Source organism: Lycium ferocissimum, chromosome 11, assembly GCF_029784015.1.
Source record: "Lycium ferocissimum isolate CSIRO_LF1 chromosome 11, AGI_CSIRO_Lferr_CH_V1, whole genome shotgun sequence".
Lineage (NCBI taxonomy): Eukaryota > Viridiplantae > Streptophyta > Magnoliopsida > Solanales > Solanaceae > Lycium > Lycium ferocissimum.
In genome coordinates this window covers 47,421,291-47,440,442 of record NC_081352.1, presented here as the reverse complement: position 1 = coordinate 47,440,442, position 19,152 = coordinate 47,421,291, and the positions used below count along the sequence as shown (strand labels likewise).

General features: G+C 33.2%; 2 protein-coding genes across 2 annotated transcripts; one reads left to right on the top strand and one right to left on the bottom strand.

The window, feature by feature from the left end:
- The first annotated feature begins 5,071 nt into the window (after positions 1–5,071).
- Positions 5,072–5,560, top strand: LOC132038424 (E3 ubiquitin-protein ligase bre1-like). Its single transcript, XM_059429096.1, has one exon. It carries the CDS (start codon positions 5,072–5,074, stop codon positions 5,558–5,560), a length of 489 nt encoding a protein of 162 aa, XP_059285079.1.
- An 804-nt stretch (positions 5,561–6,364) lies between these two features.
- On the bottom strand, positions 6,365–15,002 carry LOC132036117 (protein-tyrosine-phosphatase IBR5-like). Its single transcript, XM_059426352.1, has 5 exons — positions 14,425–15,002; positions 9,432–9,531; positions 7,677–7,734; positions 7,230–7,336; positions 6,365–7,009 (listed from the first exon to the last, which is right to left on the bottom strand). The coding sequence occupies exons 1-5, from the start codon at positions 14,662–14,664 to the stop codon at positions 6,726–6,728; spliced, it is 789 nt and encodes a 262-aa protein (XP_059282335.1). The 5' UTR covers positions 14,665–15,002; the 3' UTR covers positions 6,365–6,725.
- Positions 15,003–19,152: the final 4,150 nt, after the last annotated feature.

Genomic DNA, 19,152 nt, shown 5'->3' with positions numbered 1-19,152 from the left:
GGTTTGAAATCAAGTTGATTTGAAGTTGAAGTTTTGTTTGAACATACAATTTGAATTTCTTAAGTTATATATTTTTTTTTTTCATAAACATGAAAACCCTACAAGTTGTGAAAATTATCAAAACTTTTCCAATTCTTATACAATCTTACCAAATGAGCAAACCATAGTTCATAACAAAGTTAACACGCTACTAGAAGACATTTCTAAATAATACAACATCTACTGATCGAACTTTAGTTCAATAAAAAGGAAATTAACATGAGTTCTTCACTTCGAGCATGCATTTCTGATCAGATGACCGAGAAGACGAACCAACATTGTTACTTTGAGTCAAGTTTTACATTTAAAAAATATATCTACCAACTTATGAATCTTTTTTACAAAATATAAAAATATTTGTCAAGTTTTACATTTTAAGAAAATTGAATCACAACTTGAAATCTCAAATCCTACTTTTTAAAGAATTTGGAATTTGAAATCATAATATGAAGTTGAAATTTAAAATTTATGCAGATTTTATAAACAAACACTGATTTAAAATTAAAAGACTGAAATCACTCTTCCAAATCCTATGGCCAAACGCCTACTTAGAATGCATATGTGGGGAGCTAGAAATGCAAAACTGTATCTATAGAGTAGTAATGCAAAACTGTATCAAAGTAGTAAAGCATTCAAGGAAGTCAGAAATGACAGATAGCTTTTTATACTTTGTGTAATGCTTTAGAAAAGTGATTACCCGACAATGAAGAGAGACAGGGCAATATAGATGTTAAATCGTAAGGTTCTATCTTTGTCGCGTATACTAAACTTATTGGAATAAACAGCTTTTATGCTAAACTTATAGGAATAAACAGCTTTTATGCTTGAGCCTTTTGATAAATTTTAATTTTAATTCTTGTGATATGACTAACAATCAACGTATTTAACATTTAATTAATTAACATGTATATTTTTGGTCTCTATATGTAAGAAATATATTATATTGTGATTATTTTTAAAACTATATTACTCACATATATGACATATATGAAGTAACAATACAAGCTTAACAAATATAGATCATTAAATGTTAGAACAGTAAATAATTCTAGTAAATTTGTAAATTCACAAGCAAAGAGATCAAAAGTGCATATTTCAATTAAATTGAAGGTTAAATGCGCTTAGTCAAATATTACAAGGACTAAGATCAGAATTCATCAATAATTTAGGGACCTAAAATACTCTTATCCCAAAATTTTATTTGTTTATCTTTTTTTCGTTTTACATTTTTCCATTCACTTCAACTTCTGTATCTTTTTTTTTTTTTTTCCTTTAAAATTTACTGATCTCTTTATTGGGTTCCTATCTAATTTGATTTCACAATGGTACCTCAGACTAGTTGGGAAAAATATAATATCGAGTCCTGTGATATTCACCTGTGCAATGTTCTTAATCTTTGTTTTCTATCGAGTTTTAGATGAATCATCACATTCATGTATGGTTTAGGAAAAAGTATAATATAGATATTATACCTACATTAGTCATTAATTCACGACTCAAACATGTATGATGTAACCTATGGATTACATAAAAATAACACATATCACTGCTCTGCTTGATTAATCTTGAAATAAATCGAGCTTAAACTCTATTAATTGAACTAGTGAAACTATAATAAGGTGACAATTTTGAACAATGATTAGGCCAGATTAATATAAGGTGGACTTTAATAAAGTGCTGAGCCCTGGGGTCCCTCATGTTTGTTTGATTTGCAAATCAGTCAGAAAATTGAGCCTTTGCATAATGACAAAAAGACATTTGATTAGGGAATTTGATTATTAAGGGATCTTTATTTGTTTATTGAATTGAAATCTAATCATAATCATCATGCTTCTTAATGCACATGCTTATTATCTCAGTTTTCTTTTGCACCCTTTTACAGCTTTTTCCCTCTGGAATGGAGAATGCCTTTTTTTTGTTGGTTGACCTTTTTAAAAATTGGAAGAAAGGTAAATTGGAAATGGTCGAAGTAGTTTCTTTTCTTTCCGTTAATTCGAAAGTAGCTACTTCAGCTTCAGCCACTCGAATTTTTTATTTTTTTATTTTTTTTATTTCTCATCAAATGAATTTTTGATATTTCTTTTTATTTCTCATCAAACGAATGACATCTTCTTATGAAAATTCTAGCTATTCTTAGCATGATATTCGGAAACCTTCTTTTTGTAATATACTATTTGACGGAGTTTTTATTTTCAGGAGACGACCATATGTTTGGAATAAACTTACTACTTACAAGAAAATGCCTATTCTAGATATAAACAGTAGCATATCCAATTGGACCAATTCTGTTTTTCCAGATTTTATACTGAAAGTCATTTTCAATAAACAAAAGCAATAAGTAAACGAATAAAAATATATCAACCCGGTGTTACCATGAAGTTTATAACAAAGTACTACTATACCGTTTATAGTCACGAATAAGTAGCTTTTCTTCTAATTGAATCCACTGCAAATTGATTTAAGAATTGAGGTCTAAAAGCTCATTGCAAATTCCATCATGTAGGGCACTGGATCTTAGAAGAAAACATTTTTTGTTATCGGAAGAAACTATCTTACTATCCCGCACTTCCTGAAATATACAAAATATTTTAAATAAATTATCGGAGGAAATTATTATTTTTCTATTACAATTTTTCTTTTTGCATAATGTTCTCCTTCGTATAAAACACGTCTTTTTATTTAAAAATTATGGTAGTAGGCGATAGCGGTTGTAATAAGTACATTCATTATTTATCATATATCTGTAAATAGCATCTAATTTCTTACGCATGCAGATGATCTATTTTGCATGATTTTTCCGTTTTCTTGTTGTCATATAATTAATACTTATTAGCCGTACTTATTTTGGCATGACTTAATATTTTTAAATTATGATTATTTTCTTTATGGCTTATTAATTAGCAATATTTTTTTAATCGATTTTATTATCTTTTTTGTTGAATATTTTAATACAATGTCATCACTCATATCATATTTTGTGTTATTTTATTAAGAAACACCTTAATTATCTAGTTGTATCTTACTAGTCCAATATTTGAAGTAAAAGTTATATGTCTTATATGAAGACTTTTCCGGAAAAAAACCCGAAAAACTGAAAAATCCGAAAAAAATCGAGATTGAAAAACCCAACTTTTATTGATTTGGTTTAGTTTATAGATTTAAAATCCCCACGCCACTGATTTAGTTTGGTATTTAAAAAACCCGCACCAACTTGTCCATGAACACCCCTAGCTAGGTTCTTCTATAACGGATGTTTTCAATGTATCTAATACTCCCTCCGGATCAAAAAGAGTGTCCACTTAGCCATTTACACACCTCTTAAGAAAATACTAACTCCTAGAAAAAAAGAAGATGATTTGACTAAACTGCCCCTAATTAAATAGGTATAGGGATTTGATCACACAACATTTAATAAGAGGGTGCACTCTTTTTTTACCCAAGAAAAAAAGACCAAGTGGGCACTGCTTTTTATCTGGAGGGAGTACTATATATTTCCTTCGCCTTATGTAAAGATGACTGAACATAATTTTTTTTTTTTTTTAAAATAGAAGAATTTAAAAAAAAATTATGCGCTAAAATAAGTCATGAGTATTTATATATAAGTATAAATTGTTTCGAATGAACTATGAAGTAGAAAATTATATTATTCTAAATATATATAAATATAATTTTTATTCCAACCCAGCGGTAACCAATCCAACCTTGAGACTACCGGTTCATGGGTTCGAGTTTGGCCCGGATCAAAAAAATTTGTTTTCCTTTTTTTTTTTTTTTTTAGATTAGACTATATTGACACTCGTTATTTTTTTCGTACTGCTTTGAGTTGTTTGTCCTTGTACGAGGGTTTATTAGAAACAATCTGTCTACCTTTCAAGGTAGGTGTAAGGTCTCTGATACACTCTATCCTCCTCATATCTCACTTCCTGAGATTTCACCGGATATGTTATTATTATTGTATAATTTTTATTTGAGAAAGTCTAGAAAAGAAAGTATGACACGTAAAATAGGAGAGTGAAAATACCATCTACGCAAATGTAAAGGTTTTTAGGAATGTGAGGCATTATTAGGACGAACTTACAATAATAATTACGTAGTTATCCTGTAAATAAGTGAAAAAGCTCACTCACCCCATCCCCCGACACTCCACACTCTCATTCACAGTGAATTTTGCCAATTACAGAATTTCAGTCATGAGCTGTAAGCCTGTAACTAATCGCATAATCTTTCCAAAATTTGAACCTTCTTTTTCAACATCCCTCTTTTAACATCTTCCCCCTTTTTTACATCATCCCTTTCTTTCTAATTTGTCTTTAAGAGACAATAATTTGTCTTCTTAACTCTCTCTCTCTCTCACACACACACTGACAAAATAAGCAAACCAAGAAGAAGAAAATTTCATTACGGATACTTCGCGTAGTAATCCAATTACATCAATGTGATCGTCATTATACCAAGCTTTCATTTTGGACTCTATATATTAAGTAAGAATTTTCACCCTTTTCTTCTCTCTTCCTCATCATGCTGTTATCTTATTTTATGGTTTTTTTTCTTGACCTTTGATTCCATTGACAAAATTAAGTTGAATAATCAGAGAGAAAAACTACTAATTTGCAGGCCAGAGGTGGTGGATTGCAGACTACTTAAATACGCGACGGACTATTGTAAGTGGCATAATGAGCTTGCTGTCACGGTCCACTGAAATTTAACCCTTTATTCGTCAGAAAAAAAAGGTGGTGGATTCAACAATCTTTAGTAATTCAACCCTTTAAGTAAGAATTTCATCCTTTTCTTCTCTCTTCCTCATCATGCTGTTTTCTTAGATTTTATTGACAAAGTTAAGTTAAATAATCAGAGAGAAAAAGATTAAGTTGAATAATCAGAGAGAAAACTACGACTAATCTGCAGGCCCACGATATTGTAAGTAGCAGAGAGTAGCCTTGCTTTCATGATACACTGAGATTCAGCCTTTTATTCGTCAGGAAAAAAGGGGTGGATTCAACAATCAGAGTTTTAAAAAAAAAAAAAAAAAAAAATGGACGGACAAGATAGGCCCAGGACGATATGGAGAATCTTAAAGCAACGGCTGGGATTCACTGGGCTAGCCTGTTGTGGTTCCACTTGGAACCTAAGAGTATCAGAAGAGGCCCAATTTGAGGCCCAATTAGAAGAGCCCATGATTGTAGCCCGTCAAGGGAACGTGAACCTTGCTACAGCTCTAGCAGCAGAGCGTCGATTTCAGAGCGTGGATGCCACGGCGCAACTGAAGACGTTGATGAGATTATTTGAGGAAACGGACGGTGGAGATGAGAAGAAGAGGAGTCTCAAGTGGTATATTAAAGAAGAAGGAGGTGCAGGTGGAATTGATGACATGTGCTGCGTGTGCATGGAGAGGAATAAAGGCGCGGCGTTTATCCCCTGTGGACATACCTATTGTAGGGTGTGTTCTAGAGAATTGTTGGTGAACAGAGGCTTGTGTCCGCTTTGTAATCGTTCCATTAAAGAGATTCTCAATATTTTCTAAGATCTTTTTTTTCTTTCTTTTGTTAAAAAAAAAAAAATCTATTAGGAGCACTTTTAATATTTTGATCTTGATATTTTCTTGGTCGACTGGAACGGAGTTATATCATCCTCACTCCTTTTATTTTTTTATTTTTGGGTGAGTAAACATTTTATTATTTTGTGTAGTGAAATTCTTATTGGAATAAAGTGAAGCGGACGAGCGGAGCAATGACCCAACTAGAATAAAGTGCTTCTTGCATTTAATTGATCTGGCCTTCAGATATCGTCATATTTTACATAAAATTGCACGTTTTGTCCTTAAAATAGACTGGTCTTTAATTTTTGCTCTTTAGACTTCAGCAACTGAAGTCATACCAGAAAGATAACTTGTGGGATATTATGATATGAAAATTTAAACTTATGCTATGCCCAGTCAATTTTTTTGTTTGTTTGTTATGAGGGACATAAATTAAAGATCAGCACAAAATAAGGATAAAAGTGCAAATAATCCATATTTATTTAAGCCGAAAATGACCAGCCCTGCACTAATTTTTACGTTTAAATCTTGCAAGAGATCCCAGTTTATTTTATTTTCAGTCAAGTACTGCTTAATACTTGAACCTCATAAAAAAGGACCAGAGGTGGATTCATGTCTCAGATTATCCAGGTGAAAGAAAACAGCAATTTACCATAGAAAACATTCCCAAGAATGACATTCACTTGAAAAAAGCTTATACGGTTATTGATATTTGGATTGCCAAAAATCATGAGTTTCCTGCAATGCTCATTTAGCAAAATGGTTTTTGGTACTTTTAACACCTAAACAAGAAGAGATAACTGTTTCTGCAAAACTTTTATAAAGCAAAAATTCTATCGGGTCAAAACTCAACCTCCCATGGTTAATATTTACTTGCATTACACCATGCAGTTATTAGCGGAATTAACCGAACATCATTCTCAGAAGCTTGTATAGATTAGAGCAAGTCTCACTTCAATTTTCCAGAAAAACAAGGTACCATACTGTACTAACATGTCATACTTTAAAACTAGTGAGTATAATATAAAGCATTCCCTCCCACTTTACATCCGCAAACTCCTGACGAACTGTCAACTGATTCAGCGACTTGTATAACTTTCTAAACGACCATTCAAGTCGAGGATTCCACAAAAGCAAAAGGCAGATAGTATTACGAACCATCCATAGCAATGTCACTCTCTGAGGTATTCCGCTGATTATGAGCAGCAGCTCCAAAGGTGAATTCCTGTGGAGGAACGCCAAAAACAGGACGAGCAAAAACTGATGTAGCACCAGAACTGTTGAAGGTTGGAATTTGAACTGAATCACTGGGTGTTGGGTAGTTAAAGCTGAAGGCTGGCACGGGAGAAGTGAAGACTGGCATGGCAGAGGCAGGCTGGTTCTCCAGTGACCCAAAGATCTTCTGCTCATACTCCTGTAGTTTTTGGAAAACCCCTGCATTACAAAAAATAAAAAGAAAGGTCTCATTGACATATAGGGGCTCTAACAAAAACTTTTTACTAACAATTTAAAACAGCAAGCACCCCAAGAAACTTTATTGCATATGGTGGACCAGCAAAGTGGCATATCCGAGTAGACTAATAGTTAGGTATCATAGCTTTCAGATTGATAAAAGGTATATCACGAAGAAATGCTTATAAGGGTATATCTAAACCTTGATTAAGGTCGACAGAAGGTCTACGATCTTTCACCCACTGATAGCTCTGTGCAAGTTTCCAGCCTTTACTTTTCATCAGGTAAGCAATTACAATGGCAGGTGACCTGTCAACAAAGCACAATTAAGTTCTAATGATAATCACTAATTCTTTAAACCAGAATGGCAGTCTTCACAAGCACAATCAACTGAAAGCAATTTAATGGAATAGTTTACTGCATTTCTCATTCTCAATCAGCATATCTATGTTTCCGCCTCAAATGTAATAAGAGTAATAAGTATCAACCTGAAAACAACAACACACGCTTTGACCTGTACACCTTTATTTCAGGGAAAACCGGGGGAAGAAAAAATAGAATGGAGGAAAGGATGCAGCACAAAACCAAAAAGAAAAAACAGATGATCATGAAAACTTATGCACACAAAATTCACAAATCAAACTCCTACCTGCTTTTCCCGGACATACAATGTACAAGAACACGAGCCCTATCCTTTTCACATTGTTCTGCAGAAGAAAAAATACCATTAGCATCAGTTAGTCAGCAGAATGTCTCCTACAAAGCATATAAAGATTGTTCTAATACAAAGTTGAAGACACAAACATGATAGTTTCAACTAAAGCAGTCAGAATTGCATGATATCTTATTTAGTACTAATACCTTCCTACTCAACAGTTGTAGAATGTACAGAAAGTTCAAGTTAACTCTTCGATCTGTCATGTACAAATACATATCCAACACATAACCAAAACATACGAAAAGGCAAAAGAGGGTTCCCCAAAAGTTCAAAACAAGGACCGGCCCTGGACAAATCTATGCACTAAGAAGGCAGTAGAGGACTCAACATTCAACTGGAAAAAGCTAACATTGAAGATGTGTGAAAGAATGAATTCTCTGAATAGCTCGCAGTCGAAGTCCAGGCAGATTCAGAAGAGAAGTTTAACACACTTGATCTGTCCTTCACAGACAGGGATCAATAACAAACAGCTAGAGGGTAGAAGTAAAACACATACAATAAAACTCTCTATACAAGCATGTCAACTCAGAGGGAGGATGCCTAGTCTCGTTGAAAGCACAAGACCAAAGCTTCAAAGTTTGGAACTAGGTGATTATTAGGAAAAGGAACAAGGGACATAATCAAGCATATTGTGACTTAATAAATTGATCAGAAGTTAACTTACAGGAGAGCAACTCCAATCAAAGAGCTATTTCAGATCAATAAGCTGTAAACATTTACAGATGAAGAATTATCTCAGTTAAAGAATCATTATGTGATCCGATGTTGAATAATATTTAATTTTTTTGATGAACAGTTTATTGGTGTAATCGGAAAAATCCTCCATATAAGTTGTATACAAAAATAAAAATAAAAAAATATATAGAACCTTACACAAAAAAATAATTTTTCTTCCTTTGTCATGTTTGGCAAATATATCTTTTCCTAAAAGACAAAGTATTGAATCGAACTGAAACCAAACGAAGCTCACCTTCACAACGGCCACATGCTTCTAATGATTATCCATTTGACCCTCTTTTTTAATAAGTTAAATCTTCCTTCTAAATTTTCACCTTTTTCCCTCTCTAGTATCATATTTGACATTTTCTCAATAATTTATTTCCTCGTGCTATTTTTCAAATTTCAATTTTTCTTTTTACTTTTATGTCTTGATTTTTCATAAATATTATTTGCCTTTTATGCAACTATTAGTATAATGTGTGTTGTTTTACAAATATAGCTATGATGTTTCCATAATGTAAATGGAATTAATAATGCAGAGGTTTGATTGATAAGTATTGTAAAATAAAGGGTTTCTAGTTATGGTTTTCGGGTTTTGAAGAGGTTTCCTACAAAGTTCTTTTCATAAATAACATTTGTATTCTGTATGAAAGTACCCAAGAATTAACTATGTGCTAGTAAAAAATTTACTTCAGAAAAAGTCATTCAACCACAAATTATTTGTTAGGAAACTTCAGAAGATATTGCCAGAACTTCTTCAAAAAGATGTTTAAAACCCAATTTATTTGGTGGTAGTAACTTTACATGTTTCAAATCCTATTGTTCCTTGATATCCAACAAAGCCAAGTATCTAAATAGAAATTATCTGCAATCCTGTGTCAGACTAAAAAACTCTCGAACCTGAAAGGTCAAAAACTGTCAAAAGTAAGCTTTACACATACTAAGTTCACAAGTAATGACACTCACCTAAGAATTGGATGGCATCGTCAAAGTGCAAATCCTGGTCATCTTGAAGGCAGTGATAAGTAAAGGAATTTTTATATAGATTTTGACAAGCAGGTACAGTCTGTACAGAGAAAAAGTAAGTGTGAATGAGAAACCTGGTTCCATAATTTTGAGAGCCATAAGGGATCCATAGAGCATGCAAAGTTTTTCATGCATAATTTCTGAAGCACTAGAAAGAAAATTGAAATTGCATCAATAAGAAAATTGCAGAGAAACAGCTTAGTGTACTTGAAAAAGAGTAGGAAGTAAACGAGCTATGTAGAACTGTTTGCACTCTCTTAACCTCTAAATTGAGTTACCAACCAGTAAAAGTTAAAAGACCCAAAGTCCAGCTCGATGGTAAACGTGACAAACAAACCTCACCGGGTTCTTTCTGTTTTTGAGTATAATTAATCCACAGCTCCTATTCAAAAGATTCAAAGAATGTTCCTTTAAAGAACTATAAACTTCACGACCTCCCTGGCGGTATTTCATGATAGCTCATCAAGATCCTGATCAATAATGGAAGGGCATAAACAAAAACAAAAACAGACAACAACTGCCGAGCACTCAAGCTAAAAATGAATAAGGTTCTCTTCCTTTTCTTAGTAACTAGCATCTTATTCAAGATCTCCCACATAATCTAATGGAAGATATACAACGGAAAAAGGAAAACTAACATTTCCCTTCTCTGGACAAGATACTACTTGTTAGACAGTGAGAAAGCATCCAAGAGTGAAATCAGCTATATTGCACGAACTCTTCAAAATCCCTGCTCCACCGGTGTCGACACGACGTAGGTGTCGGATCCATACTGGAATTGGTAAACTTATCTTGGGTACTTTGACCATATTCTATGACCGAGAAGTACAGATTGATTAGGTATTTGGTTTATTTTTTGGGTTTTTGACTATGTGTGTGTATGCGTGTGTTATCGTGATATAAAGAACGAGACTGCTTTTTTATTACTCGAGACAAGAATAAAATATTGGTGTTTATAAAGAATGAAGTTTTATTAGTTTTAGTTCAATAACTTTAACTAATCGAAATATATACTTTATATGCCGTAATATACATTTATTGGCTGTATCACAGCACCCGCATCCACACTCAGATCCATAACCACGAGTCCTAAAATTTATCTGATGAAGAATCCAACCTCTAGATCCGCACCCGGACCGAACACCCACATCCGAGCTTGAGCAACATAGAAAATCAGCCCATACAATTAAGCATTCACCCCATGCCGTGTATTACACTTGCTGCAATTTCATCCATCTAAATACCATAATTTACATTAATTTCATTCTCTTTAGCTCTCTTGTCAGTTCCATTTCTTTCTTCATTTGCAGGAACTTCCTGCTCAACAAAAAATTCCCTTAGGAATCAGCCCATGTAAATAACTCCTACTGTCTTAGGCAATATCGTAATCTACTGAGCTATAATCTTTTGCCTTCCTACAAACAATACATCTCGCAATGATACCAGCACAATATGCTTTTCCACCAGTACAGTACACATCACAGTTAAAGTTTTTCACATGCATCATCATCATACATGAACCAGACAATATCATATCCGAACCGCAGCATTTGTTTCCTCAAAACTCCTATCATCTAATATGGACTGCTCCCACTAAAGCTGACTTAGCACTTAAAACCGTGGATTCAGAAACATATTAACTACAAGAGAATGTACTACTTCACCAGAAAAAGAAAATGTATTGCAGATCACTATTTACCCAAATGGCAAGTACAAGCCCAAAAAGAAACCCATGGAGTTCAAAATTAAAAACAACAAACCCTCACTGGGATTATTAAATAAAATGAGATAATATCCATGTTTCTTCCTATCTCAAAGGGGAAAGTTAAATTCCAAACACCAACCGGTCCTCCGAGGTCCAAGCATATGAATGTAACATATCAAAAGCTGTTTGTGTGTCATACTCTCGTATTTGCATCCTTCCCTTTCTGGCCAAGTGGCAAACGTGGATGCAAACATACTAATGACAACATAGACATACTGTATTGGTTCTTTTCTTACAGGCCAGCTCGCTTTAAATTTCAGTACCTGCTCTACAAACTAAATAAATGCGTGGTAAACCGCCATAATTTCAGTATTACTTTCAATAAGTTACGTTAACCTCTAACTTGATGACACGGGTTAAGAACAAAGACATCTTTGTCAAACACTAAATACCATCAAATATCACTTTCTGAATCATGAATTCTATCATAAAATCATGGATATGAACATAGGAGCAAAAACAAGAAAAAACATGCTTCTGAGTAAGCAGCCATTACTTATGTCACTAAAAATATGCTAGAAATCTCACATCAATGAGTTATTCAATAATGTAGCAAAAATTAAACTACAACAGTACAGCACAATAACAGTTAAAGAATTTAAGATAAACTTAAAACCCTTTGAAACAAATTCATCATCCATTTCCAACATCGATATCACCATCATCAAAATAATGGTCTGACCTAGATCTGCGCAGACGCAGACCAAGAAAATTCAGAACCATGACAGACATTCACACTATAATTGTAGGATGTAGTTGAAGTCGCACACCAAATAGACAAGGTCATAAACAACTATCTTTGAAGAATTGTGTAGGACCATAAAGATATGCATCATGTGTTAGAAGATACTTTTTTTCCCTTCCTAATAATGGTGGTATTTGGGCCAGTTCACGCTCACCTCGACTAATTCACAGGGTACCTATTATCTCTCACCAACACAAGTTCTTGCCCACCAAGACTTTATAAATGAGAAGAAATCACCTAGTGTTTTTTTTTTTTTTTTTCCTAATGAAATTTGGACCTCGCGTGGTGTAAGATACTAACAACTATGACACCAACTCATTTACAAGAAGAGGATTGAACTGAACTTCTTCACAAATGTGAGAAGGAAAATAAGCTAGATACTTTTGTGAAAGAAGATTCTTCTTCATTGCTTACCGCAATAGTCCTCTTATCCCTTCCTTGTGAACTATTCCATAAGCAAGAATATCATTTTTCTAGCCCCAACTTAAAGCAAAGATTTTCGTACAGTTCCCAAGAACTCAAAAGACCTAAGTGCAAAGCTTCTGTACAGACTTGACAAGTTGCAATTTATTACGGGAATAAAGGGTGTGGGTTAAGGCTGTGCACGGATCGGATTGGATTGAATTTGATAATTGTCGGTTTTATATTTTGGTTTTTGGATTTCGCAAAATGTAATCCGAATCTGACCCAAATAAGATCGGATTGGATCAGATTTGTTAAGTCCAGTTTCGGATTAATCGGTTTGGATATTTCGGATTTTCAATTTTGAACCTATATAAGTTAAGTTGCTTCTTTTTCTTACAAAAAATGAACATCCAAATAAAGTATTCATATCAAATTGCCTTAAATTCTTCATTGCTATCACAATCATCTAAATAAAATATTCATGCAAGCAATGAAACTATTACCAAGGAAATGCAACAGAAGAATTAATAAGGTCTTATGAATTAACAAGTCCAATATAGTAAAATCATGCCATACATAAAATATACTGACAATGACAACAACAAAAAAATATCTAAAACATAGTCATCTTGAAAATTTTAACAAATTCAAACATATTGGACTTACTAATTAGTATTGAACAGGTTGATGTCTAATGAGTAGGGTATACGTATTTGATTTATTAGATTGGACATATAGGTAATGCGCTAATGTCTAATGGACAGATGGATGGAAGGGCTAAATATAAGGTATAAGAAATTCGTATTTTCTGATATGTAAAAATCCAAAGCTCCAAATCCGAAATCCAATAGAAAATCTGAAAATTTAAAAAATTAAACCCGAAATCCAATCCATAATCTGAAAATCTAAAATAAAAATCTAAAACGTTTGGATTTCGGTTGGGATTCGGGTTTATCCAAACTATGCACACCCCTGGTGTCGGTATGTGTTACAAACATTATGTTGTGGTTAATTTAGTGATTTAAATTCGTTGGCACACCTTAGGATTGGAAACCCAGGCCACTTCTTGCAGATTATTACTTTATCCTCGAAGAAAAAGAATTGGCAAGCAACAAACGAAAACAGTGAAAGGTATTCAGGACAAAATTTATAGGGGAAATTGCCTAGTTATAAGGGAAATTGCCTAGTCTTTATCCCCACAACTCACCACCAGACTCCAAGTTATTGACCTTGACTATCTAAATATTAGTGAAGTTATCTCAAGAAAAGCATCTCCAAGAAATTTGGATACACTATCATCCTAGCCTCCCTCCCCACAAAGTACGCAGCTGTCAAGTTTTAATGGTTTTAGGGGTCGTTTGGTAGGGTGTATTAGGTAGAATAATGCCGGTATAAGATTTTAGTACAATGTTTGGTTGGAAATTTAAGTCCAGTACAACTAATACCGGTATTACTTATACATCCTATTCAGTACTATTCTTATACTTAAACACCCTATTCAGTACTATTTAGAAACTATGCAATTCAAACCAAATAGTCGATAAGAAATAATCCCGGCATAACTTGCCTTCGAGCCAAACAACCCCTTATTCTTCCAAAAGACAACGCAAGAGATAACGAGCATATCACCAAATCCCTCAAACACAAGAACAAAACAAGGTCAACTAGTTATAATTTACCAACAACAAAAAAGAGTCATATTTTGCAACTTATTTACTATTTGAAAATTATGCAATGCATGTTCGCAAACCAAACAGTCGATAAGAAATAATGCAAGCATAACTAATCCCATCATAACTTGTCTCTGAACCAAACGACCCCTTATTTCTTCCAAACGACAATGCAAAAGATAAGGAGCATATCTCCAAATCCCTCAAACACAAGAACAGAACAAGGTCAACCAACAAAATGAATCATATTTTTGCAACTTTTTCTTCAAAGATTGCAACATTTCAACTCTACTTAACAATTCAATCAACACCAAGAAAGTAAAAAAGGGACAAGTAAGATTGACTAACATTAAGAACTCGAGAAATCCCTTGAGTCTTGAGAAGTTCAGCTCTGGAAGCATTATCATAACTACCCAAATAAAGAAACTCGGGCAAGATCTCTGAAGGAAAAGCACTAACTTGAATTGAAGAACTCTTATCAGTTACAACTGCCATTCTATGACCACAAATCCCACAAGGTTCACCTTCTTCATACTTGTGATAATGACCACAAATACCACATGGGTTTTCTCTTTCTCTTTTCCTCATTATCAGAAAAATCAAGAACGACCCACAAGAGGAAAAAGAAGAAACTTTAATCTGTCTAGATTTGATCTGATTATTTGTAGTGATTCTTTAAGGGAAACAAGAGAAAAGAATTTCTAAATCCAAGTGTTATTATTATAAGGAGAAGTGTCAAAGGGAAATTTAGGCTAAATTTGGTGATTTTATAGCTACCGGGGGATTCTTGAGTGTTCGATGGAGTACAAGGTTAGCATAATAGTTAGGGGTCGTTTGGTATATAGGATAGGGTGGCATATTCATCATCATTAAGTTTAAGATTAATTTTATACTCTGTTATATTTGGTAGGAGGTACATAAATTTGGTAATATTATACCGCCTACCGGGGATTCTTGAGGGTCCGATGGAGTGCAAAGTTGCATAACAGTTAGAGGTCGTTGGTACACGAGATAAGTGAGATATTACGGAATTAAGTTTGAGCTTAATTTTACACTCTGCTTGGTGAAAGGTACCTTCTACCAACTCTATATCTTCTATCAAACAAAGTATAAAATTAATCTCAAACTTAATTATGTGTATCTTACCTTATCCAATCAAACTTGAGACTATTTTATCCCTCTTTCCAAATAGAATAAATTAATCTCGGGACTATAATCTCGAAATAATTTAGTCTGCATGCCAACCGATTCCTTTAGCCAATAGCAGCGGGGATAAATCAGTGATGCATATTAATTTGGTACTGAGTTTAATTGAGTTCTTCCCTTTTCCTGGATTATATTTTGTTTCTTTATCTTCATGGAAATTGACAAAAAAAATAAAAAATTCGTACTATTAAAAATTACTACTACTTTTTTTCCTAATAATTATTATTTATAGCTAAGCATAAATTAAACTAAAATACTTTTGTGAGATGATTCAATCGCTAATGTATACCTCATATTTTTTAAATATCAAACTCTTAACCCTCTTGTTTTGTGAGAGACCCTACATGTTTTTTTCTTTTTAGTAAATCTACTCGGCGGTGTGCCTATGGCTTATTTTATATATTTTCTAAAATAAAAAGCGAACTTCAAAACGAGGTATATTAGGCCTTACTTTACTAATCCTATTATGACAAAGAAATTAATATGCATATAAGGGAGCAATGAAATTATGGGAGAGTTGAGTGTTCACATTTGATTATGGGGATATCTATAGCTAAAATAGTAAGTACGCGTTTAGACATAAATTGAGTGATACTTTAAAAAACAAGTAGTGTTTGAAGTTGAAATTAAAAAAAATTGTAGTTGAAAGTTGAAAGTTGAAGTTGTGCTTGAACATATATTTTGGAAAAGTTGAAGTTTTGTGAGAAAAAAAGAATTCACTTCAAAATAAATTTTTAGAATTTGAAAAACGATCTTCAAAAACTAACCAAAAAATTAATCTAATGTATACAACAACAACAATAACATACTCAGTGTAACTCTATAAGTGAGTTTGGGAGGGTAGTGTATGTGCAGACTTTATCCCTACCTTGAGAGGTAGAGAGATTATTTCCGATAGACCCTCGACTCAAGGAAAGAATTTCAAAGCAGTTCGAAAAAAAAAACCTACTAATCCTGATCTGTGTCCTCCATAACCTCATATTAAGGTCATGTCATCGGTAAGCTGAAGATGTGTCATGTCTTGTGTAATCACCTCTCCCCAATTCTTCTTCGATCTACCTCTATCTCTCCTCCAACCCAACATTGCTAACCTCTCAATAATTTCTCTAAAAAAAAAAAAAAAAGAAGAAGAAGAAGAAGAAGACATAGGAGATAAATTGTTGAAACGTTCATCATGCCAATTGCATATTGCTAATTTTGTATAGGAGATATCATTTTTTATGTCTTCAGGTAATTAATAGCTTTTTGATTAAACGATGAAGCTTTAATTCTTTTGAATCGACTGAACGAAAAAATGAAATCGAATTCAAAGCGAATTGATAAACGTGATGATTTTAATATTTTGGAGCTGAAATTTGATGTAGTTTTGCTGAAAATTTTGAGATGCTGATAAAATGATGTCATTTAAGTATTCCAAAGTTCAAATTTGTTGTCGAGTGAACGGAAAATTGAAATCAAATTACAAAAAGCGAAGATAAAACATAACAAATTTATAGGTGTGTGTGTGAGAGAGAGAAGGGGGTTAGGAAAGATTGGTGCCTAAAACTAAGTTGTTGCTATGTTTTGAAAATCCCGATATATGAAATAACTAAGTGCATACTCGTTATAATAGTAATTAGACTTTAATTATGTACTTAAAGGTGGATACGGTAGGTCCAGATTACCTGTAATCGGTTAAATGAAACGGAAAGGAGGCTCACATGACGGAATTAAAAACTTAAAAGGTTGAATACATAAACAACCCCTTAAAGTTGTCATCAAATTTCACTTAAACCCCTCAATTGAGGCTTTTACCTATTAGGCACCTAATCTATCTCTAAAATGTTGAACGCAAAAAACTCAATCCCAAAATAAAGTAAGCATGTGAAGCTCGATCGCTCCTTACATGGCAGTGTGACCAATAAAAAAAAGGCTTAATACATCAACGGTCCCCTCAAACTTACTAGGAAATTTTATTTAGACACTTGAACTATGACTTGATCCAGTTGAACACCTGAGAACATAATAAAGTTTCTATTAGATATTTTCGGTTCAATTTTTTTTTTTTTTGGCGTACTCTCAATGTCCATTACGTAAATATGTTAACCACTTAATATGTCACCTCATTTAATTATAAGAATTAGTCTCAGCAAACAATAAAACCTCAAACATTTTTCAATTGAGGATAATGTGTATAATTAAATAAGATGATATATTTCAAGTGGTTAACTTATCTACGTAATAAGCATTTGAGATCATGCACAAGAAAAAGTTTCAAAATTTGAACCGAAAATTTCTAATAGGAACACTTAATCATGTGTTCAGGTGGTCAACTGGAATAAACAATAAGTCGAGTGCCTAAATGAAATTTGCTGGCAAGTTTGAGGGGCTATCGATGTATTAAGCCATTAAAAAAAGCTATGTCCGTAGGGTCAAGAAACTAAGAGGGTGTTTGGATTGACTTTCCAAAAATAGTTTATAAGCTAAAAGCTAAAATGCATAAGTTGGTAATGCTCAACTTTTGGCTTTAGGTTTATTCTTGTACTTTTTTAGCCTGAAAGTAAGTATTTAAAAACACTTTTATCTTTCTCAAATACCACAATAAATAAAAAAGAGCTTAAAAGCCAAAAAAAAAACACTTAAAATAAGTCAATCAAAAACCCTCTAAATCTATATTTTTTTTTCTTTCAAAAAAACACATTGAAATTCTCCTCAACCAGGATAAAATACGAAGATGGATATAAAGGAGGATGCCCTCGGTGTAATTTTTGGCCGAATAAAGATGTTCAGTGAAATTTCAATAGTGGAGTTTCTTGAACTTTGGGTCTTGAGAAAACATCGCCATTGTAAATGAAGCCAAAGAGGAATAAGGAAATTACTGTGCATATGAGGCAGAATTTGGTTCTTGCGACCAAATATATACCAAATCAGAAACAAACGCATACGGACTAAACAAACCAAATATACACGGACTTGATCAAAACCAAAATAAATTATACAAGGACTTAATTTATATAAGGTAAGATTCTAACCAATTCTAAAATTCTAAATGTTAGGACTTCTTAATTCTTACCTAATTGAACAAGGAAGAATTTAATGATCAAAAGTTTAATTGATTTTAAACTTTTAAATATTAGAAAAGTAAATTAAATTACTTATACATATACCTAATGAGTTTAATTTTTGTGCACTATTTGACCAATACTCAATCGAAGGGTTTCTTGAAGTAGAATGAGATTTCACGAAAGAATTCTAGTTGTATAGTAATAATTCATCGTTGCATGCAAGTCGTTTTAGTGTTAATAATAGCTAGTCTTCTTTCTTTCCCTTTTGGCAGTTTTCAATGTCTAATCTGGGAAAGAGGAAGCAAGTAGAGAGCTCGTCCAATGAAGAGAGGGTGGGGTTTTTTTCTTTACTGTATTCTTGTTTTTCTCAATTTGGGTTCTTGTTTTTTATGACTATATTCTGCATACACCATTTGGCTATTTGATTGGTATACCTTGAATATCCATGTGTTAAGTCTTTTGTATGTGTTGATAATTACTTGTTTAGTGTATTGTGGTTGTCTATGTTGCTTGGACTCTCCAAAAATGTTGCCGCACCCGTGTCAGATTCTCCAAAAATGCATTAATTTTGGAGGATCTGACATGCACCAGTCAATATTTTTAGAGAGCCCAAGCAACATAGACGGTTGTAGCTTCACAGTTTCTTTATCCTTATGGTTTTGTGTTCACAGGCAAACAATGATTCTGGTGGTGGTAGCTCTCTGTCGGAGCTTGCGATAAACAAATTCCAATAATTGATCTTTGACAGTATGTATGACTAAGCATTCTTTTCTGATGATTTTATTTCGATTTTCATATTCACTTATGTGCAAAGTTTTGTATTCAC